Source organism: Desmodus rotundus, chromosome 2 (genome assembly GCF_022682495.2).
Source record: "Desmodus rotundus isolate HL8 chromosome 2, HLdesRot8A.1, whole genome shotgun sequence".
NCBI lineage: Eukaryota > Metazoa > Chordata > Mammalia > Chiroptera > Phyllostomidae > Desmodus > Desmodus rotundus.
In genome coordinates, this window is record NC_071388.1 from 13,371,132 (window position 1) to 13,389,103 (window position 17,972).

Sequence of the window (17,972 nt, forward strand, 5' to 3'; positions counted from 1 at the left end):
AAATAAACACATGTAGGAGATATCAAAAAAACTCACCATTTCATGTCCATTTAGTTATTTATCTCCTTATTAAGTATAAATAGCTTGTTCTTTTGGGATTTCTATATCTGGTGACTATTTGATATCTCTATAGTGATGACATTTCTGAGGAAAACTTGAATATTTCAAAAATACTGGTGATTTGAGGTTAATGATAGGTGAGTGAGTTTTTTGGATGGGGAGAGTAGGTAGAGTTCTGGCAAGTTCCTGGGGCACTGGTAGCCTTTTTATAATTTGTAGAGTTGGGAGAGATCGCTAGCCCTCATTTTGTGGTTAAAATATTCAATTGTTGCAAATTGGTAACTTTCTAGCCTTACAGATTTGACTTTGCTTTTTTTATTTTGGTTGGATTTACAGTAATTGCTGGAGCCTTCTGCTATGATGTAGTTTTGGATCAGAGGCTTGATGAGTGGATGCCAACAAAAGTAAGTGAACTCTTCGGAGTATTAATTCTGGAGTCTGATTTTCTTTGGTAGAACGACTCCTGTATTGGTGTTATTGAATGGTGCTGCATGTGGAGGATATTTAAAAGAATCTGTTTGTCTGTCTATCTGTGTTGTTGCTTTTTCAGTGTATTTAAGATAGAGACGTGAATGAGGCACTCACAAGAGCATGGTCAGTTGTGTGGAAGGGTGATGTCCTGCTTGACCTTTTCTCGTATGCTTTCTGCCTTGTACTGTTCCTTCTGTTCCTTAAGATAGTGGTTTTCAGTATGACCAGAATATAAAATATAGAAGCTTAACTTGGTTGATGTTGTGGTGGGGGACCTGGAGCCTTAAGCTTGGATCCCCAGAGTACAATCTGAAATCCATTGCCCTGAACCCTTTAGCCCGTTGCACACTGTAAGATCCCCCTATGTGCAAGGGGCACACTGAGTGTGGGAGCGGGGGAACTAAAGAAGCAGACTGTGACAAAGCTTACCCCGATAGCAACAAACTAAATAGCAGAAAAATAGACTCTCTGTGGACGGTCTCCCTTTGCAGCGTGGTGCTCCTTGTTGTTTGGGACTTGGGTAGCAACAAGGCCTGGCTAACAAGGATGACCTAGTTCGGGTGCTCTGGTGGTGGTGGTGGGGTTGCTGATGGCTTTCAGAACTCAAGCCTAGAGACTTAGTTATGATTGGGAAGAAGAGGTAAATGCCTAATTCCTAAATAAGCAAAAGTCTATGTCCTACAGATTGGGGGTCTGGCAACCAGAAAAGGGGAGGTGGTGTAGCATACCGTTTGATCGGTTCCACTCTGTATATCTTTCCACATGTTAGTATCTCTGAACATAAATGTTTCTTACAGTAGTTGGCCTCTTACGATTATAATTGGTAGTGTTTTTTCCTTAGTGGTACATCTTAGATTTAGTGAAATACTGTTATTCCTGAAAGCAAGACTTTAAGGCAGATCTAGGTTAAATTCTGGCTGTGGAAGTTATTTCCTTTATAATCACACCCATATTACTTAATATTGAGAGGGAAAGAGGAGGGAAACAGGAAGGGAGATAGAAAGGGAAGACAGGTGGATTGAGGGGTGAGGAAGAAGTGCAAGGACGGAACTGGAACCTTTTCTTCACGATGCTCGCATTTGTGTCCGTGTGACTTCTTCCTTTCCAAGTATGCCCCCAAATTTAAGAAGAGATTCTTTGTTGGAGGAATTAAGTGAAAACTAGTAAGATCAGGATTCAAGTCTCATTATCTATGCAACTTGTCCCCTCCTTTTCCTTTTTCTAAAGATAAAACTTTAAAAAAGAAATGTCCTAGACTAGATAATAGCTGGCCCCATGGGGTTGGGTGGGTGTCTTAGAGAAAGGAAGGCGAGTTAAATTCCACCACAGCTGTGTTAAGCCATTAATGGAGGTTTGTCATACAGTCAGTTGCCCCTTCAAGAATGGAGAAGTTATTTCATTCAAAAAGTCTAAAGATAGGAAGTTATGGAAAGAACTTTATTATAAAAATTATTTGCCTAATAGTGATTGATCTTTTCTGTAGTAGTAATGACTTATAGTATGAAAACCTAATTATAGTTTTTATTAAAAACGTTATAAAAATTGTTAATGTGTATTATTAATCATTTTAATTGTGTAAAGATGATATTTTCATTAAATAGAAATTTAAAATATTGGAACAGGACAATGATGACATTACATTTCCTAGTGAAACTTTCTGAATCACATAAACAATAATTTTTTCCACATGTGTTTAAAAAGCTTAATTTTAGCCCTGGCTGGTGTAGCTCAGTGGATTGAGTGCAGGCCTGTGAACCAAAGGGTCGCCAGTTCGATTCCCAGTCAGGGCACATGCCTGGGTTGCAGGCCAGGTCCCCAGTAAGGGGTGTGAGAGAGGCAACCACACATTGATGTTTCTCTCCCTTTCTCCTTCCCTTCCCCTCTCTCTAAAAATAAATAAATAAAAAATCTTTAAAAAAATTAAAAGCCTGATTTTACTCAGTATAAATTGATTTTTGTATCTTACTACTTATTTATTAGCATTTCTACTTGTTATATCATTTTAGTAAACATATAAAGGTTGTATAATTTGAATGAAATATTTATTAAATTTTATTTGTAGGGTTAATAATTATTATCATTTGATTATTATTAATGCAGGCTTAATTATAAGTAAATTGCAAGCTTTATAGTTTGTAGAGTTGGGAGAAATTGTTAACCTTATAGTTAGTGGTCCAAATATTTAATTATTGCAAATTAATAATATTCTTTTCTGACAAATTTGCTTTGCTTTTATTTTAGATTTATAATACTAAGCATATAAGTTACCTTATCTGCCTTATGTTGAAATACTTTTAACTAAAGTGTTGTAAATATTAATACTTTCCATTTCTAAGGAGAACCTGCGTTCTTTCACAAAAGATGCTCATGTTTTAATTTACAAAGATATGCCATTCGAAACTCTGGACGTTGACGCAAAAGTGGCACTAGAAATATTTCAGCACAACAGGTAAGTTTTGGCTCCTTTAAAGCAAGATTTAACCTCTCGAAGTTCCATGTAATGAAGGAAATTCAGTTCTTTTTTAGACATTTAACCTTTATTGTATTTTTTTTTCCATTACCGGAAAATTCAGCTGTTAAGAATTTTTATATTCTGCCCTGACTGGTGTAGCTCAGTAGGTTGGGCGTTGTCCTGCAAACTGAAAGGTCTCTGGTTCAATTCTTGGTCCGGCCACATGCCTGGCTTGGGGGCCAGGTCCTCGGTTGGGTTGAGGGCCTGCGAGAAGCAACCGGTCAGTGTTTCTCTCCCACCTGTTCTGTCTCCCTCCCTTCCCCTCTTTCTAAAAATAAAGAAATAAAATCTGAAAAAAAGAATTGGTTATATTCTTAAAAGCTGAACATAAAAATTCAGAAAAGTGTCTTAAGTAAAAGCAAATTTAGTTGGAAAAAATATAAAAAGTAAAAATCGAGCTTATAACAGATATGTTTTATAATAGATATATTCTCTGGTTAGTTCCTGAAAGCCTCCTTAACTGGCACTCTGGCTTGGCATTTTTCAAACTGGTACGCCTCAGGAACGTTCTTCCGCATGATATTAATTAATATGCTGAGAAAGATGTACTGTGTTCGACTGAATTTGGAGAACGGTAGCATAAAAAAATTTACTCATGTTCACTCTGAAGCCTCCCCAAATAGATACTGAAAACAATAATTTTCAAATGCATTAACCTGTGTAAATCTTTTTCTTGAAGCATATTTTTTTTGGAGCAGATCCTGGAACCAGTGTACTTAGAAACCAGTAAGAATAGACTATTTTAACTGAACTAGAGTGTAAATAGAAGTACAGAACCAAGCCGCCACTGAGTCTTTAAGAAAATTCCTTGGGTTATCAGAGCATGTCAGGTCACCATGCCAAGATTCTAGGGTCTGCTGTCCAATAGAAATAAAATGAGAGCCATCTTTAAATTTTCTAGAGGCTACAGTAAAAAATAAAACAAAGGGTGACATTAATTTTAAGCATAAACTTTATTTAAACAATATATTTAAAATGTTATCATTTCCACGTGAAAAGCTAATGGTATTGTACATCCTTCTTCTCGTACTAGGTCTTTAGAAAGCGGTGTGTCCTTTGCACCGAGGGCACCTTTCAGTTAGGACTAGTTACGTTTCAGTGTTCCACAGCCACCACACTGGACAGCGCTCTAGACCTTCATTCCCTGTGCACTAAGGTTTTTCTTTCTCATACTCAGCTGTCCAAGTCTAGCAGAGGCTTACAGGACTTTGGTATTTTAGTTGAATGTGTGGGGGAGGGAGGGGATGGTTCGGGGGTAAGTTTGAGGGCACAGAAGAGTTTTAGATGGTTCACAGTGGATCTGTGATCAGGTCTTGGTTTTGGCTCTCAGAGATGGGTCAGAAGTTGTCAATATTCAAGGGAATTGTCTTCCTCAGTAATGCTTGGAAGGTGGGGTGTGGGGGGAGTGCTCTGGCAGAAGGGTTGCGGCAGTAAGTGGATGTTCTTGAGTAAGCTAAGCATTTCCCAACCTTGCTATGTGCTCACGTAATATTTGTTTAGCGCTCTGGTGTGAATAAACAAGGCTCTGGGTAGTGAGTGGTGGAGTTAGGATTTGAACCTGGGCTGTGTGGTTCCATTTCTGCTGTTAGCTATACTGACAAGATGGGGTAGATTTGGGAACCATTTGGGCGGAATCGGTATGACTTGGAGTGAACTGTGTGTGAGGGTGTGTTAGGAGAAGCAGGAATTAAGGAAATCGCCCAAGTTTTTCACTTGGACACATGGGTGTTTGGTGGTGGTGTTTACAAAGCCAGAGACATGAGAATCTAAGCTCTTTCATTCCTAAGCTAGGAATAAGAGCAAGTTTGGTGGGGAAAGAAGGGGTCACTTTTTCTTCACTTTGAGAATTTGGGAGTTTGAAGTGCTGTGGGACACCCTCGTGGATGTCCAGCAGGGTCTTGGAGACACAGTGGGGGGCTCACCGGAGGTGTGTGGGTTAGAAGCAGCGATGTGGAAGATGTACATGGGTGAGTGGTAATTCACACTGTGCAAACCGAGGAGCTAGCCGAGGGAGGACGCGTAGAGTGAAAAGAGGGTCTCGGACACAGTCCTTGAGGGACGGAAAAAGGAGAGTGGCCAGAGAGCTGAAATAATAAGCATTTTGGGAAGTGGCGGTGAGCGGTGCTGAGGGAAGAAAATGAGGACCTAGAGTGTCTGTCAGGTTGGCCCCAGGGAGTCTTCTGTGGCTTTGGTGAGACACTGGTGGAGCCTGAGGCCGTGGCCGCATGGAAGGGTGTGGCGTGAGTGGGAGGTGAGGAAGAGCCATCCTTTCCAAAACTGTGACTGTAACAGGGAGAGAAGGGGTTTTTTTAAACATCTTTTTGTATATTTATAATTAAAATTTATTTCTTTGCTGTGCTTTTAGGTATAAAATAGATCTCATAGAAGAGAAAGCATCTCAGAACCCTGAGAGAATAGTCACACTGCACAGGTAAGTAAAAATAAAAAAGTTGGCTGCTATGCTAAGTTACAGTAAAGTGTGGCTTTATTATATTCATTATATTATACGTAGTGGACAACTAAAGGAGGTGAACTTGTATCTTACTTTGTTACTCTCATTGCCTTATTTTCTGTGCTTTGCTCCTCATTATCAGATAGTCGTACTGTAATTTCGGACTGTAAGATGCACTTCCCCTCAAATTTGGGAGGAAAATGGGGGTCTGTCTTATAGTCTGAATGTAGCTTACCTGGGTCACGGGGGTGGGCGGTGGAGCAGGTTGTCCCCGCCCCTGCCCTTTTCCCTCCTCTAAAACCTACGTGTGTCAATTGGTCTGGTGCGTCCAAAAATATGGTAATTGGAAGCCTTAAATTACCTTCAGGAACAGTAGTGGTTTCTGTTCCTCATTGTTACTTTTATTTCTGTATTTCAAGGACAGAAAACCATTGTTTAAAAGTGTGATTTTCAAGAGATAATTTTGAAATTGAGAAAAATGTTGTTACGAATTGCTTGTGGTGATTCATGTGTCCACAGAAACACGCATTCCGACTAAATAGTTACTGCCGATAGTGCCTGTAGGTAAATTACACTGGGGTGCCCTTCCCATGCGAGGGTGAGAGCTGAGAGTGTGTCGTGCAGAGTTGACTTCGTGGTCTGTAACTGTTTACTCAGTTCGTGTTTGGTGATTTGAACTGAACTTGTTTCCTCTCGAAAACTCCTCTGTTTCGGACACGATCTGTCCTGCGAACTGCATTCTGAGCCCCGTTGCCGTGGGTTGTAGGGTTGTAAGGTTGTCAGTTTTAGGCAATGGGTCCACGTGATGGCATGATTGTTCGTGATCTTAAAAATTTTAATTATATCCTCAGTGCTAATTTAGAAAAAGGTCCGCCACTCAAGTTTCATTGTCAGAGATTTAGCCTCATGCTTCAGATGTTTAGGTCACGGCTACTAGTCCGCACTGAGCCGTGCAGACTGTTCTTGAGGAGAGATGTAGCAGTGGAGAGAGCAAATAGATTCTTTTCCCCTGGTGCATAGTAAGACATTTGATGTTCAGGCTTTAATTGTTTGTTTTCAAAATCAAATCAGATTTGGTGACTTCGTGGATGTGACAGAGGGCCCTCTTATTCCAAGAACAAGTGTTTGTTTCCAGTACGCGGTGTCGGCGGCTCACAGTCTTCAGGCCCCCCACTCCAGTCTCGTGCGAAGGTTCCAGGGTCTCTCTTTGCCTGTTCACTTAAGAGTAAGTAAAGTTAAGGCTTCAAGCCATCCTGTTTGGGTGTGGGTGTGAATCTGGTCTTGATTTTATACCAATTTGAAGGCATACCATTTTAATTTTCACTAAGTTGTGACATTAATGTTTTATGAACTCAGGTGTATGATTTGAACAGAGTTATTCCCAGGATGTAACCAGATAATTCATAGAAGAAACATTAGTTGAAAAAATTAAATCACATCGAGATAGCATTTTTAACTTTTCAAATTAGTGTAGGAGAGGGTGCATTGCTAAGACCTGTGGGGATGCCTTTTGGCCTTGCTCTTCTCCCTGATTTTGATGGTCTATGTGTGACCCAGGGCCTGTCATGTTCCATATTGATCTCACCCTTTCTAATTCTTTTCCTTTTTTAATTAAACTTTTGACTTTGAGATACTTAAAGATTCTTATGCAGTTACAAGAAATAATGCAGAGAGATCTCAAGTCCTTTCACCCAGTCTCCCTAACGGTAACGTCTTACAAAGCTATAGCACGGCATCACGACTCGCGTAGGGACGTGGATGCAGTGAAGACACAGAACGGCCCCCGTCACAGGGGTCCCTCATGCTGGCCTTTTATAGGCACACCCACCACCCCCTCACCCCTGGCAGTTACTACTATTCTGTTCTTTACTTCCCTGATTTTCTTGTCCAGAATGGCACACGAATGGGATTATGCATCATGTAATCTTTCGGGATTGGCTTTTTTTCACTTAGAATAATTCTCTGAAGATTCATCCAGGTTACTTATCAGTATATCAATAATTCATTCCTTTTTATTTTTGAGTAATAGTCCTTGGTGTGGACCTACCACACTTTTGTTTACCATTCACCTGTTAAGGGACTTTTGGATTGTTCCTATTTTTTGGCCATTACGAATAAAGATGCTGTGAACATTTGTGTACAGATATTTGGGATATATGTTTTCATTGCTCTGGGATAAATGCCCAGAAGACACATGTTGAGTTTCTTAGGAAACTACCAAACTGGGTTCCAGAGTGGCTGTGCCATTTAGGTTCCTGCCCGCAGTGCGAGTAGTCGGTGTTTCAGTCCCTCGTCAGTGTTTGATGTTGTCGCTAGTTTTCGTGGTAGCCATTCTGATCAGCTGTGGTGGTTTCTCATTGTAGTTTCATTTGCATTTCCCCATTGGCTAAATCTGCGGAACATGTTTTCATGTGCTTATTTGCCATTGCCGTTTGTAAATCTCCTCTGGTGAAATGGATATATCTGATCATGTATTTTGCACATGTTCTAATTGGATTGTTTACTTTTTTATTGTTGAATTTTGAGAGTTTTTAAAAAAATATATTCTACATTTTAGTCCTTTGTTAGATATGTAATTTGCAAATATTTTCTCTGTCTGTAGTTTGCCCTTTCATCCTCTGAGTAGGTTTTTGCAGATCAGAAGTTTTTAATTTGGATGAAGGCCATTTTATCAGTTTTTCCCTTTCTGAATCAACCTTTGGGTGTCAATTTTAAGAATTCTTTGCCTAACCCTATATCCTTTTTTTCCCCCTAAAAGTTTTATAGTTTTATATTTAAGTTTGTAGTCCATTTTGAGTTAAATTTTACATAAAGTGTGAGATTTAGGTGAAGGTTCATTTTTCTCGCCTGCAGATGTCAAATTGCTCCAGCCCCAGTTGTTGGAAAGGCTGTCCTTTCTCTGTTGAACTGCCTTTGCACCTTCGTTAGAAGTCACTCGGACATGTTTGTGTGGATCGGTATCGGGGTCTGTCTTCCGTCCCATTGACCGTGTCTGTCCCTCTGTTGTGTCATGCAGCCTTGCTGCTGTAGCTATAAATAGGTCATGGAATCAGGCTGAATGATTTCTCCATGCTGTTATTCATTATACAAGTTGTTGTAACAATTCTAGGTCCTTTCCCTTTCCATTTAGTTTTAGGGTAATCTTTTCTATATCGACAAGTCTTACTGGGATTTTGACAGGAATTGAGTTAAACCTTTATATCGAATTGGGGAGAATTGACATCTTTACCATAGTATGTCTTCAGTCTGTGAACTTAGTATATCTTTTCATTTATTTAGCTTTTCTTTCATCTCTCTCATCAGCATTTTGTAATTTTTAGCATAATGGCCTTTACAAGTTGATTCTTCTCTACATCCTTGCCTCCTTCACCAGCTTTCCGCATTTCAGAAAGTGGCGTCATCATTTACCTGTTTGCGGTAACCTTGACTCCGTTTCCCTGAGAGCCTCTCTTCCATGATCAAGTCCCTCCAGCTCTTGATTCTAGACCATATCCTGAGTCCATCTACTGCAGAGCATCTCATCTGCTGCTTCCCTCATCCAGGCCCAGCCTACTCTTCCCTCCCCTCCTTTGTTTTCATTCTAGTCCCCACGGAGGATTGTCTGCTTAGTGGCCACAACGACCTTTCCAATACACAAATCAAATCATCTAATTCCTTTGCTCCTAACTTTCCAGTGGCTTCTCTTAAACAAATTCTAACCCTTATCCTCTTTCATAAAGTCTTTCATTATCTGGCCCCTGCCTACCCCTCTGACTTTATCTCATCTCTTTCTGCCCACACCATAAAGTCTCTGCATCAGCTGCTCGTTCTGCCAGAGTCAGGCTTGCTTTCCCTTTGAACATACCAGTGCTGCTCTTTTCTCCAGGAGGGCTTGCATGTGCGTATTTAGTCATTTTGCCTTTCATTATAAATTTGCCCAGCTCACTCACTGTGAAATAGTCACTGGCCTCCCCATACCCTCATTATCCCCTTCAACTGACTTAATACAATTGATGTGGTCATTATGGACTTTGGAGTTTTCATTACTACACTCTGATAATCCTCTGCTACAGAAGATCGTTAAGGATTAAGGAAAGTGCCTCTGTGATTTTACTATTGTCTGAGTTAGTTTTTACTTGTTCTTTTGGTTAATGTGCTCAGTCTCCTAGGTCTGCCATTTCAATGTGAAGATGTCACACTGGTTCTTAATGAAACCCTCCTTGTAATTATGATTTGAAGAATGACCTGTAGCATGTTGAAACTGGCTCCTTAAGGAAAGAGCCATTGTCTGCAGGAAAGTGGGGCAGATTTTTGCTTCCCACTGTAAGGAATCCCTTCTATGATGGGAATGATTAAGAAGAACAAAAGAGGAAAATAGCATATTCAGTGCTTTTGCCTTTTTTACTTAAATGCCAAACAAAGCATCTGTTCTGTATGCTACCCTTTTTCCCTACTCCAGTCCACGGTTGTAAGCATTTCGCTTCATTTAAGAACTGCCCAACTGATTATGTATTTGTTTTGTTTAAAACCTGTATGAAGACTTAGCTGCTTTTATTTTAACTTTATTGATTTATTCAATTCATATTAAATCTTTTCTTTTCAAGGCACATTTTACGATATGGAATAAGCTATTGGAAAGGTCTCAGAAATTGGTAAGTGTTTTTCACAGCTAATGAGTGTTCTTCTACAAAGAAGTATTCATTGAAATTAAGCAAGAACAACAAAAAAAAAGAAGAAGAAAGAAAGAAATTAGTTGTCTCAACAGCAAAAGCAGTTTTGTGATTATTTACCCCAGTGGTATTTTGGCAAGAGAAAAATTGTAGTTCGTGATTCCCTTTTGATTTTATTTGTTAATCTTACGGAGATGATACCATAGAACTTGAAGAGAAATAAGAATATTACTATATAGCGGTAATATTTTTGGAGGTTGTAGCCATGTTAATTAGGTGTTGCGATGACTTTCTTGTGTACTTAATGAACATTTCGAAGATTAAGACTTGTCAGACGCATTTTAAATCTGCCTTGACTGTTGACATATTAAATGCACAAATGTCCTGAAAAATCAACTTTCAACACTTCTGTGTTTGTAGTTTACACCGTCACTTGCATTTAGATTTCGTTAGTGGGAATGATTATATTTCTTGACCGTAATAACTACCCGCGTTCGCCCTTCCGTAGGTCGGGTGTTCATCTTCCACTGCGGTGATCCGTGGCTGTGCCGTGTGACCCAGCCTCACGAGCCCTTCCCACTCCCCCTGATTCCCCCCTCTAATCTGGCTCGCAGGCACACTGCTCAGCACACATCAAACTGATTTTCAAGTTTGTTTGTTTCTTAATGACAGTTCTTCCATCGGGATTCCATTTCCCGTTCTCCTGTCTGTTTACATCCCACTCATTCTTCAATGCTTCGCCCAAGTCTCACCTTCTCCCTGACACACTCTGAGTAATTGCTGCCACATATCCATTCATACAACTTCTGCATGATTATGTACCTCCTCACTTTATTTTCTGTTTGTTTTTGCTGTTACAGTTACATTCAGTTCATTAACCCATACAGGACTCGTTATAGATGTGTAACCCCAAATTTTGAACCCAACATTTGGCACACAGGGTGGGGGGTAACCTAATAAATATTTATTGATTGCTTTTATGATGATGTTTATACCTAGTCTGTATTAACGAATTTACAGGTGGAATTAATTGTTTAGGTACTACTTAGCCATAATAGTCTTGTGTAAAGTTTATGTAATTTTTTTCATGATAAGAAAGTATATTTGAATAGATGGAATAATTTTGTCTCTTTGGTTGGTAACAATCATTTCAGATGAAGATACTAGAGAAGAAATCAGTGTAAATTAGAGGAAGTTCAAGAAGTGATAAAAACTGAATAATTTAAAGCAAGGAAAAATGCAGAAAAATAGCAGAGACAGTAACCTAGAATACCTAGTAGAAATCAGTGAGTAGCTGTTTTTGAAACATTTATTGTGGTTCAGGTTTCTTCTTCTGTCCATTTTGCTCCTGTAAGGAGAGTAGGTTATACGTATGATCCATTGATTCAACTAACACAGACTTACTGAGTGTTTTGTGCCCGGATCTGGGTGCAGAAATGAACAAAACCTGCTGACCTCCAGGAAGTTACTTTAATGGGATAACTAGACACAAGCACACAGTTCAGGTGTACACGTGGGCCTCTGGCATACAGAAAAGTAGGACCCAAACCAAGCTGGGGGGTTGGTTAAGGAAGGTTCCCAGGACCTGATGCCTTCTACTTACGCTGCTTTTAAAGGATGAATAAAAGGGGCCAGGCAGATAATTTGCTGGGGGACGGGTTAGGAGTTCTCTCAGGAGAAGCTACTTGCATAGAGGCATGGAGGAAAGGAGAGCATATGAATGTCAGATGAATCTGAATGTATGGTCACACGTAGGGTGGGTGATGAGTCCAAAGAAGTTTGTTGTAAACAGTATGAAGGGCCCACCTTCCATAATGTAGAATTTGCAGGGCCCTCCTGAAGGTGGTTGGGGGTAACTGGAGAAGTTTATCAAGAAAGTGACCTGTTAGGCACTGTTCCTGTTTAAAAGCTCATTCTGGGTCAGCGGGGATGATAGCTGCAGGTTAAGTCAGCGATTAGGGCATAAGATGAGGACTTTCTACAGTCGGGGCATGGCGGTGAGAATGGCTGTGCTTGAATATGCAGGGGGGAGGACTGTGGCAGCTGGGCGAGCCCTCCACTGAAATGAGGGGTGCAGGAGGTGGAGCGGGTCTTGGGGTGATGAAGACAGGTTTGTCCTGTTTCTTTGATGTGTCTGAGTGACATAGAATAGAAGTACAGCAGTTTGTGTCAGTCATTTAACCTTGTTTCGTGACGTGGATGAGGTGCTGAAGGAACTTAACTGTTTCTTCCTCTGTGCTTTGGCTTAAAGTCGCGGAACCTATTGACGATGTTAAGTGAGGACTTCCTGTGGGCATACAGACAGATATCTGTACTAAACTGTGTTGTATATACTACGTGATACACTATGTTCAGAACAGAAGTACACTGCCCAACAAAATAGATGGATTCACAATACCTTGTTGCAGCACTGCTGGTATTTTGCTGATACTAATGATTCATTTTGTAGACGAAAAATAAAATGACAAACTGGAGAAACCTAGATATATGCCTCCGGTTATATTTTTAATGGAATTGTTGTACGTGATAGTTTAGATTGGAAACTTGGCCTTGTATGTTTTCTTCTCTTCCTACTTAACTTTCTGTAATAATTACTGTGAAGGAGAAAGACAAAGGTCATTGTAAGAGATGGACTGTGGAATGGTTTTAAGTGGTGGGTGAAGGATAAAACTAAGTGTTTATTAGAAAAAGTAAAGCTATTCGTATTTTTACAGGTAACTGAAGATCAAATTAAACCTACAGAGGAAAGTTCATCTACCTAGTAACTTCCTAAGATTTAAATGTGTATAGTAAATTAAAATAAAAGTTTTTTATGTAATGTTTGTGTGTGCTCATAAAAATTAACTGTCTTCTCTCCCTGAGACTTATACTGATGTTTACTCCCCCCCACCCACTTAAAGGATAAAACAACTTACGTTGTTCACAGTAAAAATTTCACACAGAAATAAGCCTGTCCCCTTACATTCCCCAGATGTAACACCCTTTGGTGTGCTTTTTCCTTGTAGTCTTTTCTACACATACAAACTTCCATGTACAAATGCAAATGTAATCTTTTAAAAACATAAATAGCATTGCACTGGTTTGTGTTTTTTGTTAAAGTGGTGCGGGAACCACCCTTGTGCAAAATGGCAAGTGTTTTATGTGTAGATGGATTAACTGAGTATTGACTAAGTTAACTGACTATTTCTTACACACTGGCCATTCCACATAGAACCTTTTCATTCAACCCTCACAAACAACCTGTTGAGGGGGTTTCCCTGTGGTACTGAGGAGACTGAAGGAGCACGAGCTGGAACTGGGAGCCAGGTGATTTCACTCACGAGCTCTATCCTCTGCTCCTCTGCGCTGCCACCTGTCAGGACCTCTGTAGGAAGGGGTTTCTGGTACTAGAGTTCTTGACAGATGCTACCTGGTCCCAGCCTCTAAAGGGCAGTCCCAACAACAGCATCTGAGAGTTCCTGTTTCCCCATTCCTTGGGCAAGTCGTGATTATCAGCCTTTTAAAAGTATTTTGCCAAATTTTTTTTCCCATTCCAGTCTGAGCACCTTGGTTTCTGGGCTTGGTGCACAGGTTTCATCTGAAGGTACATTCCCTTTGTTGCTTGTGGATTCATACTTTGAACTTTTTTCCCTTGAATGTACCAAGAAGTACAGAAAGTACTGTAACACCGATTTGGGTATTTATCATGCTCTTTGGCATCGTGCACTGCCTGCTCATCCAGTCTTGGTGGCTTCCCCCACTGCATGGGTCTTCGTTTCACTAAGGGACAGAGAGACACTGGATTTTCTAGCTTTCTTTGGGACTAGGGCTCAGACGGGGACCTAAGTCTCTCCAGTTAGACACTCCTGTGTGACATTTGGAAGTGACACTGAAAACAGAGTGGCACATGGGATCCATATTATTGGGAACGGCGACACGTGGCTTTCAAGGTGGTAGCGACTGAGGTTCCATGCCTTGGTGGGGACTGCGGGGCTGGCCGTGCTCAGTAGCTGTTCCCCTGCAGTGGCTCTGTGTTGTAATGACATTTTTCAGAGCTGTGTCGCCTGATCTCTGAGCCTGAGACTTGTGAGCCATTTGTTTTTGGCTTAAATTTGCGAGAGCAGATCCTGTTGTTTGCAGTCAAGAATACTGACGGATAGCCACTACCCCAGTTTAACCATTTTTAACCTTTTCCCTTACTTCACATCCTTTGTTTTTAAGAAAGATGCACCTGCCCATTGAAAGTCTTCATGTCATTTCCTTCCAAGAAGAAACACTGTCCTGTTAATGCATGTGCTTACCCTTCGTGATTTACATTGTATAATACTCTCTTTTAAACTAAACGTAATTGGGTTCATGATACATTCCTTTTGCAGTTTGTTTTCGTTGCTCGGCATTATGTTTTCACATCTAGCATGTTGGTGATGTTAGTGTACATGCAGAGATGGTTGATACATGTGGAGCTCTATAGTATTCTGTTCACCATAAACTATGATTAATCTCACGATTATTTCATGCTCTTATTGAGAGCCATTGAGGATGGTCTTGACTTTTTAGTATTATAAACAGCACTGACTGCAGAACATATTCTCGTGTATGTTTGTTTCTTTGTGTACCATTTGACAGTTTCTGTAGAGTATGCAGAAGCAGAAAGGCATTTTCAGCTTTACTAAATATTAGTCGCCGTGATAGTTGACTTTCCATCAGCAGTGTGATAGTTCTCGTTTCCCCCTCCCTCCACTTGTCGTCAGTCAGTCAAATACTTGGGCGGTGGGATGTATGCGATCCTACCTCATTTAACTCAGTTTGTTTAATGTCGACCATGTAGGGACCACGAGCACCTCTGCACTTGTTTATTACCCAATAAAACTGCTTCTTCTGTGAGTTATCAGTTTATAGCCTTTGCCCAGTTTTAAAAAAATGGATCTGTGGTCCTTTTATATTAATTGGGCTTCTTTATATGTTCAGAAAGTTGAACTTTAGTCACTGCAAATATTTTCTTTGGTCTGGCTTATCTTTTAACTTTGTTTACACTGTCTTTAATTTTCATGTGGACAAATCATCCTTCTTTTCCTTTGTGATTTTTATGTGTGTTCAAGAAATTTAAGAAAGCCTTCCTAACTTGAGGTTATAAGGCATTTTTCTTTATTTTTTGAATATTTTAAAGTCTCCCTTTTTTATATGTGTTGAATTTACTGGAAGTTTAATTTGGCATGTAGAGTGAGGTAAGGGATCTAACTGAGTCCTCCCCTCCCCCGCTCGGGTAGTCAGTTATTCTGTATCATTTATCTTCCTCCTCCTCTCAGTGGTTGTGCCCCTGTGTCATACATCGGGTCCCTCTAAATGCCCGGCTGGCTCACTGGCCCGTCTGCTGTCCCTGCGCCACTCTCACAGTTTTAATTGTCAGCGTTATAGCGGGTTTTGATTTCTGGTGTGATGGGTCCTTATTCTCCTCTTTCAAAATTGTCATTGTTATTGTAGGATCAGCTTGTCAGCTTCTGAGCGGCGTGCCTTAAAATTGTTTTTTTCTCATATAATTCTGCATGAGGTTTGTGTAGGTCGATGGTAAATTGTTTTTTTCCTTTCAACTTTTCATGTCATTATGTTTTAGTTTTTTTCTCTCTCTTTTCTTTTTTTTTAATTCTCACCCAAGGACATGCCCATTGATTTTAGAGAGGGGGAAGGGAAGGAGAGAGACAGGGAGAGAAATGTCAGTGTGAGAGAGAAACATCGATTGGCCACCTCTCCTGTGCGCCTCAATTAGAGATGGAACCCACAGCCCACACGTGTGCCCTGACTCACAGCCCAACCCGCAGCACCCCAGTTCACGGGACCACACGCTCCAACTAACCGAGCTGCACTGGCTAGGGCTAGATTTTCTCCTTAAAAAGAATTTAGGAACCTTTCCCCCCCCTTAAATCCATTCTCCTACAATGATTATGGATTTGTGACAATTTCCCCTTGTAGTTAAGTCATTCATTCATTATATTTTGCAAGTATTTTTGTTAGTACTGTGTGTTCTCGTTTGGGGTTTTTGTAACTTGCTGGCAAGTTGTATCTTTTTATTATTCAATAAGGATCCTCTGAACACTTCCTAGTGATTTCCCCTACTTAATCTGGTTTCCTTAATCTGCTTTTTCTTTAATCTGGTTCTATTATTACATTAAACATTTGTTAGTATTTACCTGGTATATGTTTTTCTATCCCCTTTCAACTTTTCTTAATGTCATTATGTTTTAAGTCTTTTTTTTTTTTTGTAAGCAGCATAAAACTTACTTTCTGTTCAAATCTAGTCTTGGATTTACTATCTTTTAAGAAGTCAGTTTTAATTCATGTATACTTTACTGTGATTACCACTTCTTTGTTCTTTTTTCTCCTTTCCCCCCCTTATTTCCTCTTCCTTTTCCTTTCTATTTTAGAGGTTACATACTCTGTTTCTGTTCTTTCATTATATAGTCTCCCATTTTTAGGTGTACCATTATTTTATCAGTCCCTGTTGATCGTTGATTTTTAGTTTTTTTCTATTAAAATAACGTTTCACCTAGTAAACTTTTATATATACGATTCTACCCATGTACTAGATCTATAATATAAATTCTTATAGGTGATCCTTTTGATCAAAGAAGTACCGTATTTTTCAGGCTATAAGATGCACTTTCCCCCCAGCCCCAAATTTGGGAGGAAAATGGGGGTGTGTCTTAGAGTCCGATTGTAGCTTACCTGGCTTGCTGGGGGAAGGGGTGCGGTGGTGGAGTGGGTTTTTTTTTTCCTATTTTCCTCCTCTAAAACCTAGGTATATCTTATGGTCTGGTGTGTCTTATAGTCTGAAAAATGTGGTACGTATATTTTAAGTATTGATAAATAATAGATAATATCCTTTTAAAAATAAATGTATTCAGTGAGCAGATTTTAGATTTCATACATAGTTAAGTTTATTGAAAAGGAAAATATTTAATTTTAGAGGAGGCTACTACTACAATGTTACTTCTAAGGGATCTCAAAGTTGGGTGTTATGTCAAATCTGCCTGTAGAGAGAAAAGACAAAATTTCATATCTATATATATTTTTAATTTTTACTTACTGATTTTGGAGAGAGAAAGGGAGCGAGAGAGAAAGGGAGCGAGAGAGAGAGAAACACTGATTTGTTGTTTCACTTATTTATTCATTCGTTGGTTGATTCTTATATGTACCCTGACTAGGGCTTGAACCTGTAGCCTTGTGATACTGGGACGAATTTCCAGCCACCTGAGCTACCTGGCCGGGGCTTCCTATTTATATATTTTTAATTACGGAATTTCTTAAAGTGAATATGGAGACTGTCTTCTTGATTTGCAGACTTTAGGAAAAGCCACAGCGTTGCTTGAGCTGTCTGTAATGAGTCCATACAAGTCCACTTGGAAAAACAGTCCCCGAAGTTGGGACATACTCGTGTGCCAGGTACAGATAGTCTCCCGCATCCGAACAAGCTGTGGTTCCAAAGTCAGTAGAGACTTGGATACACTTTCCCCTTCCACTTTAGCAACTGAGAGCAAGGCCCTGAGCTGAGTGAAACAGAAAAGTTTAAGATGATGTTTCTTTCTCACAGAAGCTCGTGATCTAGAAGAGAGGACAACACGTACAAAATTAAAATGAGGGGCACCATGTGAAGCACTTTTATAGGGGAGCTACACACTGTACTTTGGGAGAACAGAGGAGAAAGATCATTTCTGGGTGCGATTCTTTGCAGAGTTTATCTTCTGTGTGCTTGGCATGGCCTAAGGGATTAGAAATTGCTGAGCTGACAGCATTTGGGAAAGGGTAGGATTTTCCCAAGAGGAGACTGGGTATAATGATTGGTAAAGCTTTGGCA

The 17,972-nt window shown here is 40.0% G+C and overlaps 1 protein-coding gene across 6 annotated transcripts in view; it reads left to right on the forward strand.

The window, feature by feature from the left end:
• MRPL39 (mitochondrial ribosomal protein L39) overlaps nucleotides 1-17,972 on the forward strand; it is a 157,487-nt gene that overhangs the window by 6,238 nt on the left and 133,277 nt on the right. For 4 of the 6 annotated variants that reach the window (XM_053918009.1, XM_053918010.1, XM_053918008.1 and 1 more), the window contains exons 5-9: nucleotides 397-464; nucleotides 2,868-2,980; nucleotides 5,409-5,474; nucleotides 6,567-6,720; nucleotides 10,079-10,126. In XM_053918009.1, coding sequence (XP_053773984.1) covers nucleotides 397-464; nucleotides 2,868-2,980; nucleotides 5,409-5,474; nucleotides 6,567-6,720; nucleotides 10,079-10,126 — 449 coding nt within the window. Of the gene's footprint in view, nucleotides 1-396; nucleotides 465-2,867; nucleotides 2,981-5,408; nucleotides 5,475-6,566; nucleotides 6,721-10,078; nucleotides 10,127-10,652; nucleotides 10,882-12,858; nucleotides 12,963-17,972 lie in introns of those variants that run through there. The other 2 variants (XM_053918012.1, XM_053918013.2) reach the window with 2 other exon arrangements.